Source organism: Pipistrellus kuhlii, unplaced genomic scaffold (assembly GCF_014108245.1).
Source record: "Pipistrellus kuhlii isolate mPipKuh1 unplaced genomic scaffold, mPipKuh1.p scaffold_m20_p_27, whole genome shotgun sequence".
In the NCBI taxonomy this organism is placed as follows: Eukaryota; Metazoa; Chordata; class Mammalia; order Chiroptera; family Vespertilionidae; genus Pipistrellus; species Pipistrellus kuhlii.
Window position 1 is genome coordinate 126800 of NW_023425526.1, and position 22812 is coordinate 149611.

The 22812-nt window shown below is 42.1% G+C and overlaps 1 protein-coding gene across 1 annotated transcript; it reads right to left on the minus strand.

Annotated features, from left to right (window-relative positions):
- Window positions 1–6296: 6296 nt before the first annotated feature.
- Window positions 6297–18731, minus strand: LYG2 (lysozyme g2). Its single transcript, XM_036454080.2, has 5 exons — window positions 18689–18731; window positions 10295–10435; window positions 8943–9139; window positions 7820–7958; window positions 6297–6572 (listed from the first exon to the last, which is right to left on the minus strand). Exons 1-5 carry the CDS (start codon window positions 18729–18731, stop codon window positions 6454–6456), a joined length of 639 nt encoding a protein of 212 aa, XP_036309973.1. The 3' UTR covers window positions 6297–6453.
- Window positions 18732–22812: the final 4081 nt, after the last annotated feature.

Below are 22812 nucleotides of genomic sequence, written 5' to 3' on the forward strand. Positions count from 1 at the left end.
GTTTATAGGTCTCACTTGGATGTTTAAGATTGAAGCTAAATGCTATGAGCTGTCTGTGGAATACCTAAACCCCAGGTGAACGGACAGGCCAAGATCAAAGGGGACGTACACTGTGATGGGAAGAGGCCGCTGTGGAGTCCTCTGCTCTGCCTCCACGTGGTTACTCTCCCACTGACGGGCTGTGCTCTCCTGTGAGAACCTCACTTTCTGCATCTGGAGGGTGTTCTGAGGGTCGAATGAGGCGATGCCTATGCACTGCCCAGCCTCCCCTGGTGCACACGGCCTGTGAGCCTTATCCTCATCCTCAGAGTCCTCTTGGCTGGGGCCTCGGCTTATGGATTTAGAGGGGGTGGAGGAGCATTTTCAAGTCTGGTGCTGTGCTTATTTTAGAGGCAGGACCCTGAAGCCAGAGTCACTCAGCTTTCTGAGCTTTGCTTTTCATATCTGTGTGCCTCAGAGCTGGGCTGGGAGGATGCCAGGCTGATGGGTGGAAAAGCATTTACATGTGCACTTGTAAGCATAAGCCATACAATCATTAACTGCTTGCCTGCTTAAAGACTTCTGTGTGATTTTATAAAATAACTTTCTGGTTTTGACAGTAAAAAAACCCCAATACTGTTCCTTCTGTAAAAATTTGGGTGTATCAAATTAAATAAAGAAGAATTACAGTCACTCACATCCAGGAACATCTGTGTTCACAGGTGTTCCCATGCAATGGGAACTCACTGGAGTGGGAAGGCCTGGGTTTGCTCAGTGATGAGGTCTGACGGCTCAGTGCTGCCCCCCACAGGCTCACTGAGTGTGACCTTGGGACCAGGAACGCCCGGGCTCCAAATACTGACAACAGTTCAGCTCTGATGAGCTCGCCCAGGGTGAGGATTCAGGAAGTTGGGAAGAAGCCATTTTCATTTTTGTGTTGTGTGGTTTTGCAGTTCAGGTTTGTCTTCATTTGAATTGCATTGTGGGAGGGAGCACACTCCTGCCCTGAGCGGGCATGTAAAGCAGCTGCTTGTGTCCCAAGGCAGCTCGGATGTCTGTGACTCCACCTCAAGGGAAGAATAAAAGAATCTTGTGGTCACGTGTGGGGGAGGCGTGGTGTGGAATTTTAGTGCCCCTTTCCCTCTCAACACGAGCATTTCCTGGAACCTTCTTCCTATTAAGTATCTTTTATTGCAAGTCAACAAAGATGTGTTAGGTCTGTTTAGGGTACTAGCACTGAAATAAACAGCAGTTACTTTTATGAACTTGTATCCAGAAAACTAAATATTTAACTCTCGTTTCTTAAATTGAAAAGCTTTTACATGACTGAGTAGACCATTTGGGGGCTATGGCACCGTGTGGTGGTGAACAGGCAGCAAGTGTCACCTTCAGGAAAACAAACCTGGAGACAGCCTGCCAGGATCAACCCTGGCTCCATCAGCTGCTGAGTGTGGAATGCTGACCAAAGTACTTGACCTTGCTCTTCCTCTCATCAGTTCACACCTATTAGGGTCAGTGTGAGGGTTATTTAATGAGTTAGCATAAACACAGGGACATAGTAGGCGTGTGAGAGATGATGGTGATTACTTAGATGAGGAAGGTGGAGGTAGGGATGAAAGAGGTAAAACCAACAGGACTGGTGATGGATTGGATGTGGCTGATGAAGGAGAGTGGGCTCTGTCCATGGTGCTGATGTACAGTTTGGTGGAGACACTGAAAGCAGATCAGGTCTGAAGGGTTGTGGGCTTTGCTTTACTTACCCTGAATCGACCTCTAACTCATGTCCTGGATCTGGGTGGGGGTTTCCTTGGGGTGTGGGGTGGCCTGGGTGGGAGATCTGTGGTAGCTTGCAGGCCAGCCACCGCCATGGGGTGAGGGTCCCTGTTGGGGGGGCATGGCCAGCCTGGGTGAGGGGCCGATGGCTGTTTGCAGGCTGGCCACGCCCCCCAGCACGGACTCTTACTCCATGGAGGTGTGGCCAGCCTGGGTGGGGGCTGAGGACTGTTTTCAGGCTGGCCACGCCCCCTAGCAACCCAGGCCCCCAGCCACTCCTTGAGTGGTGGTCAGGGTGGGTGGGAAGCTTGGCTTCCTCTGTTGCCAGGGGAAACCCAAGCCTCCTGCTTGCTCCAGCTCTGTGGCCACCGCCATCTTTGTTGGATTAATTTGCATACTTGCTCCTGATTGGCTGGTGGGTGTAGTTGAGGGGTGATCAATTTGCATGTTTCTCTTTCGTTAGTGTAGATTAGGGGTGTCGAACTCAATCAGAGAAGGGGCCAAAATCTAAAATCCAGCCTAAATCGCGGGCCGAATGGTTTACTGAACAGTCATAAACTGTCATTGTGATGGAAACGCAGCGGAGTGCAGTAATGACAGCGAGGTGCGGGCCACATTGCAAGGCCTGGCGGGACGGATTTGGCCCGCGGGCCTTGTGTTTGACACATGTGGTGTAGATAATAACCTGCTTTGTGTTGATATTTACTGCTGTGTTGCTGGCAGTTACCTGAAAGAAAAGTTGAGGTACTTCACTGGGCTGGAAAACGTTTAGCTAAATCAGAAAGTAGGTCTAATTAAGCAAGTTTATTCTATATTTATAAAAGGCTAAGTTGACTCACATATGTGCGATACATATAAAGCTCTCTGGTGCCAATCACACACGTGTTTCAATATGCCGTTGTTGATGATGAATTTGGTTAACACTTCTATTATAGAGAAAGGGTGAATAGCAATATTGAAATATTTCTTCTAATTAATTTCCTTTCAGTGTGCACCAATCCATGCACCAGGCCACTAGTAAATTATAAGTGGATGGGCAAATAGCGCATGAAAAGATGCTCAATTTATTTGACATTAGGTAAACATAAATTGTCCTGGCCAGGTAACTCAATTGGTTGGAGCAACGTCCTATACACCAAAAAGATTGCAAGTTCAATTCCCCATCAGGGTACATACCCAGATTGTGGGTTTGATCCCAGCTGGGACTTGTATGGGAAGCAACTGATTGATGTTTCTCACATCAGTCTCTCTCTCTCTCTCTCTCTCTCTCTCTCTCTCAAATCAATAAACATATCCATATCTTTGGGTAAGGATAAAAAATAAAGGAGGGAATTTATATTTTCAGGGTCTACTGTGTGTGTGCACCAGAATCTATAGAGCTTCATTCATATATCAACTCTTACTTTCAAAAATCACTATTTACTTTTTTATTTTAAATGATAAATAGATTATTTGTATTATTACAAGGTCACAAAATGTGTTTTATTTAATAAACTAGAGGCCCAGTGCACGAAATTCATGCACAGAAGAGGGTCCCCTCAGCTCAGCTTGCACTCTTTTCAACCTGGGACCCCTCAGGACCTCTGGCTCCTAACCGCTCACCTGCCTGCAAGCCTGATCCCCATAACTACTCTCCCCTGCTGGCCTGATCTCCCTAACTGCTCTCCCCTGCCTGCCTGATAGCCTCTAATCTCCTCTGCCTTGGTCCCGCCAACATGGTTTTGTCTGGAAGGATGTCCGGAAGGTCGTCCAGAAGATGTTCAGTCTAATTAGCATATTACCCTTTTATTAGTATAGGTTGTTCCTGGGTTTTCCTATCTTGGAAGGGGAGCCCACAGTAGCATCCTGGGTTCTGACCAGGGCTTATGTGCTTGTGCTTTATCTCAGCAGATGTGGTGGTGGGATTAGGGCTGCTGGGCACCAGGATCCCCTGTGAGTTTGCATCTCCGATCTGGCCCCCAGCAGTTTGAGCACCACAGTAGCAGGCCTTGGGGCTGCTGGGTTCCAGGCCCCTCTGTGAGTTTGTTTCTCTGATCCAGCCCCCAGCAGCCCCAGCATCACTATGGGCATTGCCATGTTTGTTGGATAATTTGCATACTCACTCCTGATTGGCTGGTAGTGTAGCAAAGTGATGGTCAATTTATGTGTTTCTCTTTTATTAGTGTAGATAGATTTTTTTAATTACTGTGAATTGCTAGAAGCTGAGGGGAGTAGGTAATGGGGGTTATTGTTTAATGGGCTGAGATTTTATAAGATTAGAAGAGCTATGAAGATAGATGGTGATGGTAGTTGTACAACATTATGACTGTTTTTAATACCATTGAACTGTACACTTAAAATGGTTACAATTGTAAGTTTTATGTTATGTGTGTTTTAGCACAATTTAAAAATTGAAGGGAAATCAAGGGGAAAAATTAAACAATGGACACATAATTTAACAAAACCTCTTAGTTTTCCATGAATATTTAGTAGTTTTTTTCTTTATGAGACTTGGAATAAAATATTAATGACACTTTATAAAAACCAATAAAAATATCACTTTAGGTAAAAAATATAAAGAAATAAATGGGCCGAAACCAGTTTGGCTTAGCGGTAGAGCTTCGGTCTGTGGACTGACAGGTCCCAGGTTCGATTCCGGCCAAGGGCATGTACATTGGTTGTGGGCACATCCCTGGTAGGGGGTGTGCAAGAGGCAGCTGGTTGATGTTTCTCTCTCATCGATGTTTCTAGCTCTTTATCCCTCTCCCTTACTCTCTGTAAGAAAATCAATAAAATATATTTTTTTTTAAAAAGAAAGAAATGGATGCAGTCGACTACAATAAAAGACTGACTTTTGTTGCAAATCTCTTCTGTTCTGTGGCCAGTCTTCGTTGACACTGCTGGCAGCTTATTTTGCCAGACAGTTTTGTTATTACATGCACTCTTCTGTATGTGTATAATTTCACAACAAGAGGGGATTTTAAGTTCAATATAAATAAACATTAAAGTGACAGCTAAAAAGAAGTGACGGATAGTTCCACTTTCTTTTGTACTCAGTAGGTAGGGAAACAAAGGCCTGTGACACAGGCTAAACCCCAGTCAGGCTGGCAAGGGGGACTATTGCTGTCAATCACTCTATCTTTTATCTTTCTCAGGTCCTTCTCCCAGGAATCCTGTGTACCCATTAGCCCTTGGCTGCCAAGGCCTCTCACTCTGGTTGTGCTGCCACCATGATGCCCAATGATTGCTGAGTGGTGTCTCACACACTCTCTCCTTTAACCTTCACAACAGCCCTGAGGCCAAGAGGATGCTAATTCATGCAGAGGAATGCTGTCAAGTATGGTCAACCAGTTCCTGCTACAAACCCGAGTTGCCTGGTTTCTCTTCACGTTCACGACTTTCTCATTGGTCCTATGAGTCTCCTGATAGCCTTCCAATAATTTCCTTTTGTTGATTACATTTTTCAAAATTAACTTTTGCTGGCAACCTTAAAACCATAACTAATTTGGGCCCTATTGTTTATCTCCAGACATATTTTATAGGGAGCCAACCCCTTAAAAGAGTGCATGGCCCTAGCTGGTTTGGCTCAATGGATAGAGCATCAGCCTACAGATTGAGGATCCCAGGTTTGATTCTGGACAAGGGCATATGCCAGGGTTGCAGGCTCAATCTCCAGTAGAGGGTGTGCAGGAGGCAGCAGATTCATAATTCTCATCAATGATGTTTCTGTCTTTCTCTCCCTCTCTCTTCCTCTCTAAAAATCAATAAAATTTTTTTTTAAAAAGAAATAGAAAGAAGAGTGTGTGGCAGAAACTACTGAAAGTGGAAGAAAAGAAGCCGGTTCCTGGATCTGCAGCAAACAAGAGGCAGAAACCCCCAGGGGTTGGAGTGGGTCTGAGGGATACTGGATACATCCCTCGAGGAAGGCCAGCTTCCTCCCTCCAGCTCTAGGTACCCCGGAGCTAGAATTCCATCCCAAGCTTCTCCGTTGTCCCACAGGTTGACTGGCTTCTGATTCAGGCATTTCTCACAAGCAAAGCCCTAGTGCAGCGTTTTTCAACCGCTGTTCCGCGGCACATGTTGCCTGGTGTGCCATAGGTGCAGACAAGACAAGAATTTTATAATTTTTCACTATTTTGTTTACTTAATATTTCATAATAAAGTAATTATAAAATACTTTCTTTGTGTTTATTTGATTCCTATTCAAGAGAATTACTTCATATATAGTCAATATAGGCACAGAGTTAAATTTTTTAACATTTTCTAATGGTGGTGTGCCTTGTGATTTTTTTCATGAAACAAGTGTGCCTTTGCCCAAAAAAGGTTGAAAAACACTGCCCTAGTGGCTCAGGCTGATACTGGGAAAAGGACAAAGGCGCAGGTCAGACTCCCTTCTGTTAGCAGTTCTGTCAGCAGAGTGTCGGTGGGCATTGACATCATGGGCTCAAATGAGGCCCCTCTGAAATAGATAGACATCACTTACCAAGATGTTCGCTTTTACTGCAAACAGTGATGAATGTGGCTAGGCACATTTCATAGGAACCACGTTGAGAACTGGGCAGGTTTTATTTCTTTAATGCTTATTTGTATTTTAAAATTGTGAAGTGAAGTTGCTGTCGTAGTTGCAACCATTCCTCTGCCAATGTTGGCACAACACATCGTAGCAAACCCTGTGAAGGGGGCACTGAGCACTGCCAGCCTGGCCCATGTGCAGTGCTTTGCCTAGAAGCCGTGTCTCCTATAGAACTGAGCTCGGGCAAGAATATCATTGACCAGGTCAGTCTCTATGTCCATGGGGGTGGCAACAGCTTCGATTCCTGACTTAAAGGCCAAGATACCACCTGAAATGAAACACAGAGGTTCAGATTGAAATATTATCTTTCATCAAAATAAGATATGACCATTCCCAGGATGTCAGCCCTCCAGGCAAATCTTCCAAAGCAGGCATTCCCAGACCCTCATGGTCCTTCCCTCCCTCCCCTCCTAAAGGGGAAAACCCAAGTAGCTTTCCTTCTATCTCTTCTTAAAATACTTTTATTTTTCTTGCTTAAAAAGTCAGATTTGCTTATGTAGTTCAGGTCTCCAAGACTAGATTCCTGGCAAATCTTCAGTCTGAGAATGCTCATTATATTCTCTCAGTCATTTAATAATCCACTCATTTATTCATTCAACAAACACTTTTAAGCACCTACTATGTGCCAGGATGAGTGCCACCCTGCTACCCAGAGTGCACAATGCTACCCAGAGATAATCATTTCCTGGTAAGGGTATGTGTATAATATTCATGTCTGTGCACACGTATATTAAACCTATAACCTTTAATAGTTATTTATGTGTTTATTATAAGTGTGCTCCATTCTTACATCCAGAGAAAAAGGCCTCTGATCCCTGCCTTCAAGGACCTTGAAATTGAAAATAGAACTGTTTATTCTAAATTAGGCCACCATCTGTGGGAGGAGAGAAGTACTGGTAGGTACACACCATGCGTACATAGGAGATAGACTTTTGAATTGGTATGGCTGGATGTGAAGAGAGAAGGAACCAGAGAGCCTCAGAAAATACTGGAGATGACTGGATATATGATGGTGTCTTTCACAGAGACAGAAAGGGTGGGGAAAAAGAGCAAATTTCTAGTGGAAACTAGTGACTTCCGCCTGGGGCATGGTCTGTGACCAGCCAGGCACGGATCTCCACTTGGACAACGCATGGTACCTAAAGCCCTGGTGTCACTGGGAAAGCTCACGGAGTAAAATTTTGTTCAGACAATTCAGAAATTGGTTAATTCTTGCATCAGGAAAGAAACCTACCAGACAAAGGCAGACATGCTCTTTTAAACTACTGCATTCACTTTCAACGCATCACTCAATGGCTCCATAGCCAACGGAGGTCTAATCAGAGCCCCAACATCTGGCAGGAGGGAAGGAAAGCGGGGAAGGAAGACCGCCAGTAACGCAGGCGTTCCGAGAGCTCTTTCCACAGCTCCTCCCAGGCCACGTGACCGCTGGGCACGCCCTGCGCGGCCACCATACATCTGGTCTGCAGGGGCCTCACTCAGCTCTTTTAAACAACGCACCACAATCTGGCCTACCTTTGAGGTGTTGGTCCACACTCCACATGGGGAATTTCCTCTGGATTGCCTTAATTCTGTCTGTCAGAATCCCAACAGCCTGCAGAAGGTGCTCTTTGCTGTCCCAGGTGCCCACAGGGTAATACATTTTTTTATCAAGCTAGAAAATTCAAATAGCAGTGAGAGCATTTGAATGAAGAAACACGTTTTTCTGCTGTTCCTGGGTTCTCCCTTTTCTGCTCAAGTTCACTGGCCTTCCCTGTCCTTTCCCCCCACGTACTCAACTCTGCAGTGCTTTCTTTCACAGAAACAGTCAGAGAAGCAAAGTAAGATTTGGGAGGAGTGGGCGTGGCCCAGTTTTCGTTAGCCCTGTAATAGACACACATACATACAGACATAAATGGAAAAGTTATTTCAAACAATTAGCTCCCGAAGTCTACATGTTTGCAGTCAAAATACAAATTTGTTTCTAACTGTGAGGATGAGTCTGGGTTTCTACAGGCCATATAAAGTTGAACCTGAAAACAGATATCCAGATCATTTGGATCTTCTTCCAGTTTGTCTAAAGAACAAGTTGGCCCTAGCCGGTTTGGCTCAGTGGGTGATGCATCAGCCTGCGAACTGAAGGGCCTAGCTTCATTCTGGTCAAGGGCACATGCCTGGGTTGTGGGCTCGATCCCCAGTAGGGGCATGCAGGAGACAGCCGATCAAAGATTCTCTCTCATCATTGATGTTTCTATCTCTCTCTTCCTCTCCCTTACTCTCTGAAATCAATAAAAATATATTTTTAAAAAATGAAGAAGGAACAAGTTGAGTTATGGGGGGTTTAATCACAGTGTTTTAATCCACATGGATGAATTGACTACTTCATGAACCCCAGTATAAATGCCCTTTATAAGACTTTCTCAATTTAAGTACATTGTATATTACTGCACACTGTAGTTATGAAACTGATATGATACTTTCTTATAGTTATCCAAGAACTGATAAATCTCAAATGAAACACCAAAGCTGTGTTACAGGAGTCACAGTACAAATTGTGCTACAGCACCAGGGTGTTTTGAAGCCTCGCGATAATGCCAGCAGCGTGCAGTTTGGGATGAGCTTCTGCAGGGAGGGGGGAAACGGGGCGAACGAAAAGTACCTGCATCAGGCCGAACTTCACTCCCCGGTGGTCCCAGCCGTCCTGCAGGACAGCTCCGCCGTGGCTTTCTCTGGAGATGATGGCTGCAATGAGGGCGGGGTCCACGCAATGCCTCCGCCCAACTTCTTTGATCAGAGTCTGGTAAGGCTTTAAGGCCCTCAAATCCATTTCAGCAAACATTTCAGAACCACGGATCCCTAAGTGGATGGAAAATAAATTGTCTCTTGCAATCCAGAAAGAACTCTTTTCAGAGTTTGATAAGTTAGTCTACCCCATGACTGTGCCTCACAGCTTGAGATAGTCATTCTAAGATATGGTGTTTTCTTTGTGTTTTTTTTGTTTTGTTTTGTTAATCCTTACCTGAGGATAGTTTTCCCATTGAGTTTTAGAGAAGAGTAGGAGGGAAGAAGGAAGGGAAGAGAGAAAAAGGAAGAGAGAGAGAGAGAGAGAGAGAGAGAGAGAGAGAGAGAGAGAGAGAGAGAGAGAGAGAGAGAGAGAGAGAGAGAGAGAGAGAGAAAGGAGAGGAACATCAGTGTGAGACACACACTGACTGGTTGCCTCCTGCACACCCTGACTGTGGTGGGGATCTAACCTGCACCCAGGTACATGCCCATGAGTAGGAGCTGAGCTGTCACTTTTTGGGGTGCAGGCCAATGCTCTAACCACTGAGCATATCGGCCAGGGCACTAGGACATGTTTTGATCTTTGATTCTATAAAAACAGAAGGGTCCACAACCTCAGACAGATACCATGTCTGTTTCCCTCCCTCATTTTTCTCTTTCCTGCCACACTTCTGCATTGGGGAGATCCTTAGTCTAGAAGTCAGTCAACCCAAGTTTGAGTCTGGTCTGTCACTACTCAGCTCCAAGCCCTGCAGAAGTCTCCCCTTTGCTGAGCCTCGGTTTCTGATCTGTAAGTTGGGAAGGGAGAATTAGCTGACCTTGTTGCTTCCGGCTCTGACGCTCTGGCACTGAGATAACAGAAAGAAGACTTTTGCAAGAGTTACAAAAGTGAGGACATACAAAGAATAAGAGGCTTGCTTAACATGTTCCTGCTCTAACATGCAGCAACACAACAGCAAACAAAAAGACAAAGCCAGCACTTAATATTTGATTTAGGCAATCATTTCAGTATGTAGAAATAATCATCTGGACAAGTTTGGAAATAATGGTGGTGGTGGGGGGGGAGTAGTATGTTAGGTTGGTCAGAATTTTGTTTTCTTCTCATTTTTAATTTCGACATTAATACTATAACGACGATTACACCTTTTCAAAATGGAGCTATTTTTCTAAGGAAGAATCTGAAAATGATGAAAGGGGACAAGCCAGATGTTTGCTTTGCTTTCCACTTACCACAGTTAATCAACCTGGTTACATCACAGGCAGTGCCAGGAGTCTCCATGGTCATGATGTTGCCATAGCAGCCGCGGTTCAGGTAGGGATGCAGGTAAGGGCCCACTGAGTAACGAAAAGGATAAGAGCCCCTAGAAGCGCCTAGAGAGGGGGAAGGGGATGATAACTCACACGGAGTCTGTGAGAAAATATTGCTTGAGTTGCTAAAATGAACATTATTAAACCTAAGAAAAAGCCATAGACTTAGTTCTCCCCAAGGATCTCCTCAGGACCTAGAATGGCTCATCAGACAAAACGGAAGATTTCTCCTTCCCACTCTACTCCAACCTTAAAAAGTATAATAAAACACAATTCTAAACATTGTGCAAGACTTCCAAACCATTTGGTGCAATCTAGATCAGGTAGAATATATTTTAAGCTGGAACTTTGAGATAAATTTTAAGGTACTTCTGACACAAATACTTCTGTGGATGTGAGCATTGGGATAACAATAGACTTTGTTTAGTGAGAGAATAAAAAAGGATACCATTAACATAAAGTATTTGTTTTTATACCATGTTGCTGAGCAATTGAGTTTCTATCTAGATCTGATTAGAAATAAATTTTAAATTACCATAAAAATGTAACTTAAATCTATTTTTACTTTTTTTTTTTTTTGGTCATATGAAGTGAGTTTCCATCCAATTCTATTTAGTTAGTTTTAAGTTTTGTTTATTTTTTTAAAACATTTTTTATTTTTTAATTGCAGTTGATATACAATATTATATTAGTTTCAGGTGTACAGCATAGTGGTTAATATTTATATTATGTACCAAATGATCACCTGATAAATCTAGTACCCTTCTGACACCATACAAGATTCTTTACTATATTCCCTCTGCTATATTTTACAACCCGAGACTGTTCAAATCTATTTACTAAAGGAGATAAAGAGCTTTTCTGTAAGTTGAAAAATTTATTCTAATAGTTTCTAGGATTATTGAGTTGTATCTTAAGACTATAAATATTTGCTGTAGGAAATTATATTTCTTAAAATGTTTGATGTAAAAAAAAAACTGTGTTTTTTCACTTGGTGTTATAAATGTGCTTTCAATAGAGAGGTGGATTTAATCCATTCACCATAGGCCATCAGCCTAGTTCTGATAAACTTGACAGTATAGAGAGACTCTTAGAATTTGGCACACAAACAATGGAACTCATCATTACCAATATTTATTTTAAAAGGAAACCAAAGCAACTCTAAAAACTAAGTTTTTAAAACTACTTAATTTTTAAAAAGAAAAATACAGTCATGGTCTGCTCTCTCACATCTACATACAGGCAAAAAAGGAATTGTAAATGGACCCACAGTCCAACAGTGAACTAGCAAGTAAACTCTGGACACTAAGAAAGCTATCTAGCTCATGAAAACAGCAGAACTGGCAAAGTCAGTAAGCCTCTCTGAGCAGTACGGATTCTGCTGTGATACAGAGAGCAGGAACCATTATCTTGGCTTTCCACACCACCCTCAGTGTAGCATATACTGTGACTACAATGTGTATGGGAAATATATGTGAGTGACTAAATGGATGAATTCCTATGACACAGATCACATGTACAATTGAGGTGTGGGGGTTGGGAGTGCAGACTAAAGTTTGTCATCACCAAACCATCCCTGTAAGAAATGTTAAAGGGCTACTGTAATAATAATAAGATATAATAATAAAAGAAAGAGAAATGTAGGCATAAAGAATTTAAAAATGGCCGAAACCGGTTTGGCTCAGTGCATTGAGTGTCAGACTGAAAAATACAATATAAAAGATCAACGAAACCAAGAACTGGTTCTTTGAAAAGAAAAATGAGATTGATGAACCTTTAGCCAGACTCATCAAGAAACAAAGAGAGCCAAAACCGGTTTGGCTCAATGGATAGAGCGTCGGCTTGGGGACTGGAAAGTCCTGGGTTCGATTCCAATCAAGGGCATGTACCTTGGTTGACGGCACATCCCCAGTAGGGGGTGTGCAAGAGGCAGCTGATCGATGACTTTCATCGATGTTTCTAACTCTATCTCTCTCCCTTCCTTTCTGTAAAAATAAAAATATATATATTACAAAAAAAGAAAAGAAAAAAAGAGAGAGGACCCAAATAAATAAAATCAGAAATGAAAGCCATGAAGTAACAACTGACACCACAAAAATACAAAGGATTATAAGAAAATAATATCAATAATTAAATGCCAACAAGATGGATTGTGTGAGCGAAATGGACAAATTCCTAGAAAAATGCTATCTTCCAAAACTAAATCAGGAATAATCAGAAAACCTGACTAGGCCAATAACAACCGATGAAATAGAAGCAGTAATCAAAAACCTCCCAGCAAACAAAAGTCTTGGTCTGGACAGTTTCACAGGGGAGTTTTACCAAATATTCAAAGAAGAACTAATACCTATCTTCTCAAGCTATTCAAAACAAACAAACAAACAAAACAAAACAAAACAAAAACAAACAAACAAACAAACAAACAAAAACCAAGAGGAAGGAACACTTACAAGCTCTTTTTATGAGGCCAGCATCCCCCAAATTCCAAAACCAGATGAAAGGCTGGTACAATACTCACAAATCAATAAATGTGATTTATTGCATAAACAAATTAAAACAAAAAAAATCACATGATCATATCAATAGATGCAGAAAAATCATTCAACAAAATCCAACACTTATCTTTGATAAAAACTTCAGCAAAGTGGGAATAGAGTAAGGTGACCAGATTTTAACATTGGTAAAGCGGGACACCATTGACTGGGGGAGTGGGGGGTTTCTTGATTAAAAATTTGGTCTATAAGGAGCAACAAAAATTTTCATAGAACGCAAAAATAGTATTGTAATATATATTTTTTAATTTCAACATAAGTACAATTTACAAATATAATAAGTAAATAAAAATTATGTATAGTTGTAAGGGTCACTTTCAAGGCCGGCACTAGACTTTTTGCCGCCACTATAAAATATAAATAATTCAAGTACTGTCTGCTAAGTTCAAGAAAATTTATGAAATAAATAAATAAATTACTTACCTAAATTATCTAAATAGCTGATTTGTAATGACATCACTTATTTAACTAGCTTACTAGCACGCAGTATGATGTGTATCGTCTGAGAGACAGTTACAAAATGTTTTCATCGTTGCCAATCCCAAAAAATGCCATTGTTCATTAAGTCCAAACAATGGTGGTCGAATTCTAACAACTGATCAACAATTCGAACTTTGATAAGCAGTTCTCGATAATCAGTTCTCAACAATTATTTGTTATTATTAAAGTTTAACATTATAAAATTAACAAAATAATATTAAACTCATATCCTGGCTAAATAGCTACATGGCCACCGAAAACTATATATTCCCTTCTCGTTCTCCTGCCATTTCCTTGCTTGTCGTGCATTTTTTGCTAAAATTGGGACTTTTCAAAACGCTGAGGGACAAATTGTTAAAAATCGGGACTGTCCCGCCAAAAGCGGAACGTCTGGTCACCTTAGAATAGAGGGATCATACCTCAACATAATAAAGACCATATATGACAAATCTACAGCCCACATCATACTCAATGGGCAAAAACTAAAGCCATTTTCCCTAAGAACAGGAACAAGATAGGGATGTCTGCTTTCACCATTTATTCAACATAGTATTGGAAGTCTGAGCCACAGTGATCAGAGAAGGAAACATAAAAGACATCTAAATTGAAAAGGAGGAAGTAAAACTCACATTATTTTCAGATGACAGATATTGTACATAGAAAACTCTAAAAACTCCACCAAAAAAAAACCTACTAGATTTCATAAATGAATTTGGCAATATAGCATGATACAAAATCAACACCCAGAAATTGATAGCATTTTGTTATTGTTGTTGTTGTTGTTGTTAATCCTCACCCAAGGATATTTTCCCATTGACTTTTTGAAGACAGTGGAAGGATAGGGGAGAAACATCGATGTGAGACAGACACATTGATTGGCTGCCTCCCCACACACCCCAGCCAGGACCAGGAATCAAGCCTGTAACTGAGGCATCTACCCCTGACCAGAAATGAACCTGAGACCCTTCTGTCCATGGGCTAATGCTTTATCCACTGAGCCAAACCGGCCAGGGATCAATGGCATTTTTATATGCCAATAATGAATTCTTGGAAAGAAAAACTAGCCCTCACTGGTTTGGCTCAGTGGATGGAGCATCAGCTTGCGGACTCAAGAGTCTGAGGTTCAATTCCTATTGGGGGCATGTATCTTGGTTGCCAGCACATCCCCAGTAAAGGATGTGCAGGAGGCAGCTGATCAGTATTTCTCTCTCATCGGTGTTTGTAAAAAATCAATAAAATATATTTTAAAAAAAGAGAAACTAAACAATCCCATTTACCATTGCAACAAAAAAATTAAGACACTTAGGAATAAACTTAACCAAGGAGCTAAAACACCTATAATCAGAAAACTATAGAATATTGAAAAAAAAAGAGATAGAAGATATAAACAAGTGTCTATTTAGGTCCTTGTTACCTTGTTCATGGATTGGTAAAAATAACATCATTATAATGTCCATATTACCCAAAGCAATCTATAGATTCAATGCAATCCCTATTAAAATACGAATCGCATATTTCACAGATTTAGAACAAATACTCCAAAAATTGATATGGAACAGAAAAAGACCTCAAGTAGCCACAGCAATCTTGAGAAAGAAGACCAAAGTTGGAGGGATCACAATACCAGGTATCAATTTATACTAAAAAGCCACTGTAATAAAAATGGCCTGGAGCTGGCACAAGAACAGGCATATAGATCAATGGGACAGAACAGAGAACCCAGAGATTGATCCAAACCATTATGCTCAATTAATATTTGACAAAGGAGGTAAGGCACACAATGAAGTCAAGACAGTCTCTTCAATAAATAGTGTTGAGAAAACTGGACAGAGACATGCAAAAATAAAGAAAGAAAGAAAGAAAGAAAGAAAGAAAGAAAGAAAGAAAGAAAGAAAGAAAGAAAGAAAGAAAGAAAGAAAGAAAGAAAAGAAACTAGACCATTAACTTACACCATAAACAAAAATAAACTCAAAATGGATAAAAGGTCTAAATGTAAGTCGTGAAATCATAAAAATCTTAAAAGAAACCATAAGCAGCAAAAATCTCAGACATCTGTTGTAGCAATATGTTTGTAGCTACATCTCCTAGGGCAAGAAAAACAAAGGAGAAAGTAAACAAATGGGACTACATCAAAATAAAGAGCTTCTGCACAGCAAAAGAAGCCATCAATAAAATGACAAAAGAGCCACTGTATGGGAGAACATATTGTCAATGATACATCTGGTAAGGTATCATTGACATCTGGAAAGGTGCAAATATCCAAAACATATAAGGAATTCATACAACATAACAAAAAGAATACAAATAATCCAATGGGTAAAGGACCTAAATAGACACTTCTCCAAAGTGGACGTATAGATGGCCAAGAGGTATCTATATGTATGAAAAGAATGCTCAAAATCACTAATTATCAGAGAGATGCAAATTAAAATGACAATGAGGTATCACCTCACACCTGACAGAATGGTTAGCATCAACAAATGATAAGTGCTGACAAGGATGTGGAACCCTAGTATACTGATGGTGAGAATGAAGATTGGTGCAGCCATTTTAAAAAACAGTATGGGGTTTTCTCAAATAATGGAATATGGAACTGCCATTTGATCCAGTTATCCCATTTCTAGGAATATATCTCAAGAAATCTGAAACACCAATCAGAAAGAAATTATGCACCCCTATGTTCATAGCTATGCAACTTACAATAGCCAAGATCTGGAAACAGCCCAAATGCCCACCAGTTTATGAGTGGATAAAAAAAAAACTATGGTACATTTACACCATGGAATACTATGCAGCTATTAAAAAAAGATATCTTACCCTTTGAGGCAGCATGGAGGGACCTGGAGAGTATTATGTTAAGCCAGTCAGAGAAAGACAACTATCACACAATCTCACTCATGTGAAATCTAATGAACAAAATAGGTCCAAATTCATAGAAGCATGGAACAGACTGATGAATCTCAAAGGGAAGGCAGGGGTGGGTGGGTGGAGAGGATGAACCAAAAACTTTACATGCATATATGTATAAGCCATGAACACAGACAATTGTGTGGTGAAGGCATGGAGGATGGAGGGGTCAATGAGGAAAAAGAGGGGGACATCTGTAATACTTTCAACAATAAAGATACATTTTTAAAAATGCATATCTTGGTCTGGTTGAAGGCTGAGCTTTCAAGACTTGCTTCCAACATGGCCCAAGACAACTCTCCAAACCACACCATAGCAATTAATTGTAGATGAAGCTGCATCCAATTCACAGATCAATTGGAAATCCTCATCAAAGCATCCAGTCAAAAACTTTACCCAGGATATGGTACCAAACCAACATATGTTTTAGAAATCAACACTGAAGAGTCTAGAATCCAGATTTGAGGATAAAAGATATAGGCACCGAGTCCAGAAAATAAAAAAATCCAAAGAGGAATTAGAAGCAAACCAAGACCAAGATGACCTTGTGGAGAAGGTTCAGTGCTGTACCAGTTACACTCTGCTGATTACACATCTTCATCATGGCATTGCCAACTACCCTTTTCCTGGGATTGATTCCAAAGAATCACTTGCTAAGGAGATTGGGTTCCAGAGTCAAGAGTCCAAATTTGGCTTCAAAATCAAAGATGTAGATTCCATGTCCAGAGAAAATGAGAACCCAACGTGCCTGTAGAGTAAAAACAAAACCAGGAACAAGAGCTCTGACATGAGAAAGTTCAAGAGACAGAAACTGCACACAATGGCACCAATCTCATTAGCAACTGCCTTATTTCTCTGAAGCCAGAACAAGATGGACCAAGATTTGATGTCGCCAGCCTGGACTCCACACCTCTCTCATTTTCCTGGGAACATACCCTTCTAAGCATTCCTTCAGCTTCTCCAGAAGCTGAGCCCTGAAGATGGTGAACAGGATTTCAGGAGGCAGATACAAGGCACCACACGCAGTGCTGCCCACAGTGCCTGCTCCAGTCCCACAGGTGTCGGGACCATGAAAATAAACCCATATTATTTTTAAGTCATCTTAGTACTGAGTGATTCAGGAAAAAAAATCATAAAAGTCTTGTGATTGTTGTGATCTAAAAGAAATATATATATTTGCTCTTCCTCAACAGAGCTCCTAAAGCACTTGGAGGTTCCCAGGATGACAGCAATAAAGTATTCCTTGTTGTGTGTGTGTGTGTGTGTGTGTGTGTGTGTGTGTGTGTGTGTGTTTTAAAGCCTATCTCAGGCTCCTATAGTAGGTCTGTTGACCTAGAATCTAGGTATAAGGACAAAGAACCTGAACTTTACCCAGCATCTCCAGCAGACTCTTCTGCATAGGGACATTTGGGAACCACTGCTTTAAGGTGATTGGAATATGACATTGGGCTTGCACTACCTGTGCAGCATCGAAATGCCTTAGGCCCTTCTTAATTATACAGGTAGTCACCTGTCAGTTAAGCACAGCTGGTGTGGGTAGCTCATAATTAGTCTACTGGCTCTATAACTCTGCTCCCACCTGGCAATTAAAGGAGTAAAAATGTAGAGCTATATTCCCCTGCCTTTGACCATAAGTAACTGGACTTTGTTGCTTCTCAGTAGCATCATTTTTTCCCATATTTAGAATTAAACACGAACATTTCTTAGATTTATAGTTAAGCACTTTAGAAACACTTTCTTCTCAATTTAATTTATTAATTAAAGGCAACTTGAACATTGTTTACAACAGCTTTTCATTTTTTTCAAGCTAAAGTCTTCACGGTCCCTTACCATCTCACCAGTCTACAGTTCCTGCCTTCCCCATGGAAATCTCTCTTCTGGTTACACTGACCTGCTTGCTGCATCCCAAACACTTTCCATGCATTTCTGCCTCTGTGACCTTACTTTAAATCCAGCAATTTAAACACCAAGCATTCTTCACTATCACGACCCCCACTTTAAAAAAAAGCCTTTCTACTGGTAGTTTCAATATCCTGACTAGATGTGAACTCTTCCTCTTAAACTCCTCCCAGGTGAACTTTTTCTATATATGCTCATTTAATTCTTATTTCTTATTCAGCGCCTTGATCAGTTTCTCTCCAGGTGCCTTGCTTCCCAAAGCACTGTCCGATAAATTCCCACTGATCCCACCTTCACCTGCTTGGCAAGCAGGACACACTTGTAATTGAAACAATAAGCAGCTGCTTAATGGCCAGGCTGCCAGAGGAGAGCTCACTCCTCCACTGCATGAAGGCACTGCCCTCAAGTTCATGACCGTGCTGGATGTTTTCCTGGACATCCTGCAGACAATGTTCAGTGTCACTGATGACTTACTCACCAATGAGGGCCACGAGTCCCCCAAACAGGACAGAGGATAACATGGTGGTGAATCTTATCCTACAGCACCTGGTACAATTTGAAAACAAACAAAAACTGGTTAATTTTAAAACTTGAAAGTTCCTCAAATAGAACTTCTTTGATTTTTTAAAGGTTTAGAGTCATTCCTAATTCAATACCCTTTTTCTAGTTCCAATACGTTATTCTCAGAGAAACCACTGAGAGAAGAATTAGAGATTCTGACTCAGGGTTGCTGTGCTCCATTTCTTTCTCTATCGACTCTACTCTTAGTTTTATTCAAAAGGCAGCTGACCCGAGAAGGCTGGCACTGACCTGGTTTAATGCCAGCCGTCTTGGGTCAGCAGAGGAAATGTCCCCTCTCTGTTTACAGCCTTCTGTATTCAACAGCAACCTGCATGTCAATCTTTTACAAAGCGGTGGCTTTTGTCCTGTAGCACAGGCTTAACAATTCCAGAATCCATTCCCCAGCATATCACTGAGCAACGGGCGCCAATCCAAGTGGACTTCAGTGTGGCTCTACCGCTGTGAGGAACTTCTCCACGCCAGCATGTAGACTCACTCACCTGCCTCTTCCTACCTTCATCCTGTACCACTGATCACTGGAGGAGCCTTATATATGGCTTAAAGCCCTCTCTTAAACCACTGACCTCATTAAACCTAATTATAATAGTACTTTGGACTTAGGTGACCCTTTTAATAAAAGGATTTAAAGCTTAATTAAATAATCCAAAGAACCCCCAGGTTGTACTGGAAACTTATATTTGGTGGATTGTTTCTGGATATCTAAAATTGTGCTAAGCAAGCAACCTTGAGAACAAGAAACAGATAATTAGCCTAAAAAAGATAACTAAACAGGAAATGCTAGCAACTCACATTCCTGGATTGGTTGTTTACTGGAAATGCTCAGCCTCCTGCTCTTCATTCTTCATTTCATCATCATATGATCCCCACACCAATATATCACATAAACTCCATATGTGAACTTGGCCTCGGCCTTACCCTAATTTTACCTCCAACAAGGAGATCCAAGAGCGGCTAGCTCTTGGGAGATCAGTACCAAGTCAGGCCGTAGCCTCATTCCCAAACTCTGAGGAAATGGGAAACGGCATTTGGCCAGGGATGAAAATTTCTTCAAGGATGGAGTGTCCTTCATGCTTTGTCCAAAGGAAGAGTTAAAGCACACCGTGCAGCCCAGGGCCAGGAAATGCAAGGAACGTTCTTGAAATAGGCAGAGCACATCTCCCATGGGGGAGGATGGGGTGGGACCTGGGTGCTTCCACAAGCTGAGACATTTCTGAGATGAGACAGTCCTTCCACCCACCCACTGAGTGAAAAGAGGTCTGAGGGAGACTGAGCAGGAGACAGAGCAGGGGAAATGAAGACCCTGAGTCAGCCGAAACTGGTTTGGCTCAGTGGATAGAGCATCGGCCTGCGGACTGAAAGGTCCCAGGTTTGATTCTGGTTGCGGGCACATCCCCAGTGGAGGATGTGCAAGAGGCAGCTGGTCGATGTTTCTCTCTCATTGACGTTTCTAACTCTCTGTCCCTCTCAATTCCTCTCTGTGTAAAATCAATAAAAATATATTTTTAAAAAAATTAAAAAAAAAAGAAAGAAAGAAAAGATTCTGAGTCAAACTACTTTCCGGGCTCCCTGGCAATGAGTCAACCACCTCTCCTAGGGGCACATTCCCTCACGAAGTGGCTCTCTGAACTGCCTCTTTGCATTTCCTCCTGCCCTCCTGTCTTTCTGTCTGCAGAACAGATTGCCCTGTTATAAAGGGTTTTACACGGGTCCAGCTGCTCCAAGGTAGCTCTCAGGAACACATGTGCTTTCACCTGTGACAATGGCAACATCATATTGATGCTATGCTCATGGTCCACCCCAGTCCAGGGAGAAGAAAGAGTGGAGAAAGAATTGTTAGAGAAAGATTCTAGGAAGAGGCTGAGCTGTCCATAGGTGTCCTAGAGAATAAAAATAATAATAAAACATTGCAAGTACTGCTGAGTGTGATGATACTGTATTCCTCTGCTGTTCTCAGGCAATGGGGTTATCTGAACGTTCTTTTGGTATAAAAGTCTTACTGTCTGGGCCCTTTGCCACTTAAGTAATTGTTTCAAACTGATGTAGATGATCAAGCTTTGCCCAAATTATGAGAATACACACATTCCTATAGATATTATATTACTTAATCCTCCAACAAGCATGTGAGATAAGCATTATCCCTTATTTTATATTTTATTGATTTTTTACAGAGAGGAAGGAGAGAGATAGAGAGCTAGAAACGTTGATGAGAGAGAAACATCAACCAGCTGCCTCTTGCACACCCCCTATCGGGGATGTGCCCGCAACCAACATACATGCCCTTGACCAGAATCGAACCTGGGACCTTTCAGTCTGCAGACCAACGCTCTACCACTGAGCCAAACTGGTTTCAGCATTATCCCTTATTTTAGAGATGCGGAAGCTGAGACTCAGAGTTCAGTAACTTGCCAAAGATGGCACTATCAGGGCAGGGCCAAGCCTGATTTGAACCCAGGTCTGTAAGATCCCCCAATCCATGCCCCTTCACTATACCCAATATACCAGCAATTTAGACCAGTGACTGCAGAGTAATTATTGCAACAGGTTCAATTCCATCCATTTTCATACAAAGCATTGATTGTTGTCTGAATGAGTAATTTCAGTCACACATATTTTCCATCATTCTGGGGTTTGTAGGTGCTGTTATAATTTTTAAACACCAGTGAATGTGAGCCAACTGAACCCACAGTGGCTTTTGTCCCTTTCTATCTTTCCCATCAATAACAAGGTAGCTCGCATGCATTGACGGGTGCAGTCGACCCAGTGGGACAGTGGGAATGGCCCGAGTCTGAACCCTGGTTTGTTGCCCTCTAAAGCCTAACTCTCACCTACTGCAATCTGCTGGCCCAGTGAGGTAAGTGTGGGCACTATCACATCAGCATCTCGGGAATTAGTTTACATCTAAAAGTCATTCTTGAATGGTTCTCTGTCTCCTCCCAGGAGTACAGAGTGACTATGCATGTGAGTTTGCTGATGATGCCAGGAGGGGCTTGAGGGGACCTTGTCACCTGCTATCATCTCCATCAGTCCCCCAAGTTCCCCAAATAAAAACGCAGTTCATATGCAAGAGAGATGCTTGCTGTACAAATGAAACTCTATGACCAGTCCTCTGTGTCTCCTGCCCCCTCCAATCAGCTGTCTGCCTCTAAGGCTTTTAAATATAGCAATTGTCTGGTAGCCTCTGGTGAGTCATAATCCTTCTGTGATTCCTGGCCCTAGTGGTGAGGACCCCATCATCCCTGACAAGGAAAGAGCCTCAGCCATAGACCTTCAGCCAAGAGGTATGCAGCTTCCACAAACACAACCTGTCTGGGTCAGTCTCACCGAAACAGGGTGCAGCAGGAAGGACCTGGCCTGGGCGTCTGGAGACCCAGCTCGCAGTCTCAGATCTGCCACTGCCCAGCTGAGGGACCTCGGGCAAGTCGCCAGGGTGAGCCTCACTTCTCCGTCCATAGAATTAAAAAGCTGGAGAGAGCAGACCACCTCTACGGTCTCCTCTGGCTCCAATAATCTACTGAGGAGTTCAGCGTGTCCTGGACCCAGACGAGGGAATGAATATGGGAAGTGGAACAGGGGCTTGAGTCTGCGTTACTGTTTTTTCATGGAAACTTGGACTGCATTTTACTTCTCATCAAAATCACAAGAGCTGTGCAAGTCATCCTGTGAATGTCCCTCTGACTTCCCTCTCTTGCAGGTAGAATAGTAGAAGACCTGGCATTTAAGTTCGAGACTTTAGTTATCAATCATTTCATACTGTTAACAACCATAAGAAAGAGGTGTTGTTTACCCAGCCAGTATGGCTTAGTGGTTGAGCCTCGACCTATGAACCAGGAGATCATAGTTTGATTCCCTGTCAGGGCACATGCCCAGGTTGTGGGCACGATCCCCAGTGTGGGGCATATAGGAGGCAGCCAATCAATAATCCTCTCATTATTGATGTTTCTATCTCTCTCCCTCTTCCTTCCTCTCTGAAATCAGTAAAAATGCATTTATTTTTTTTAAAAGAAAGGTGTTGTTTGCTTG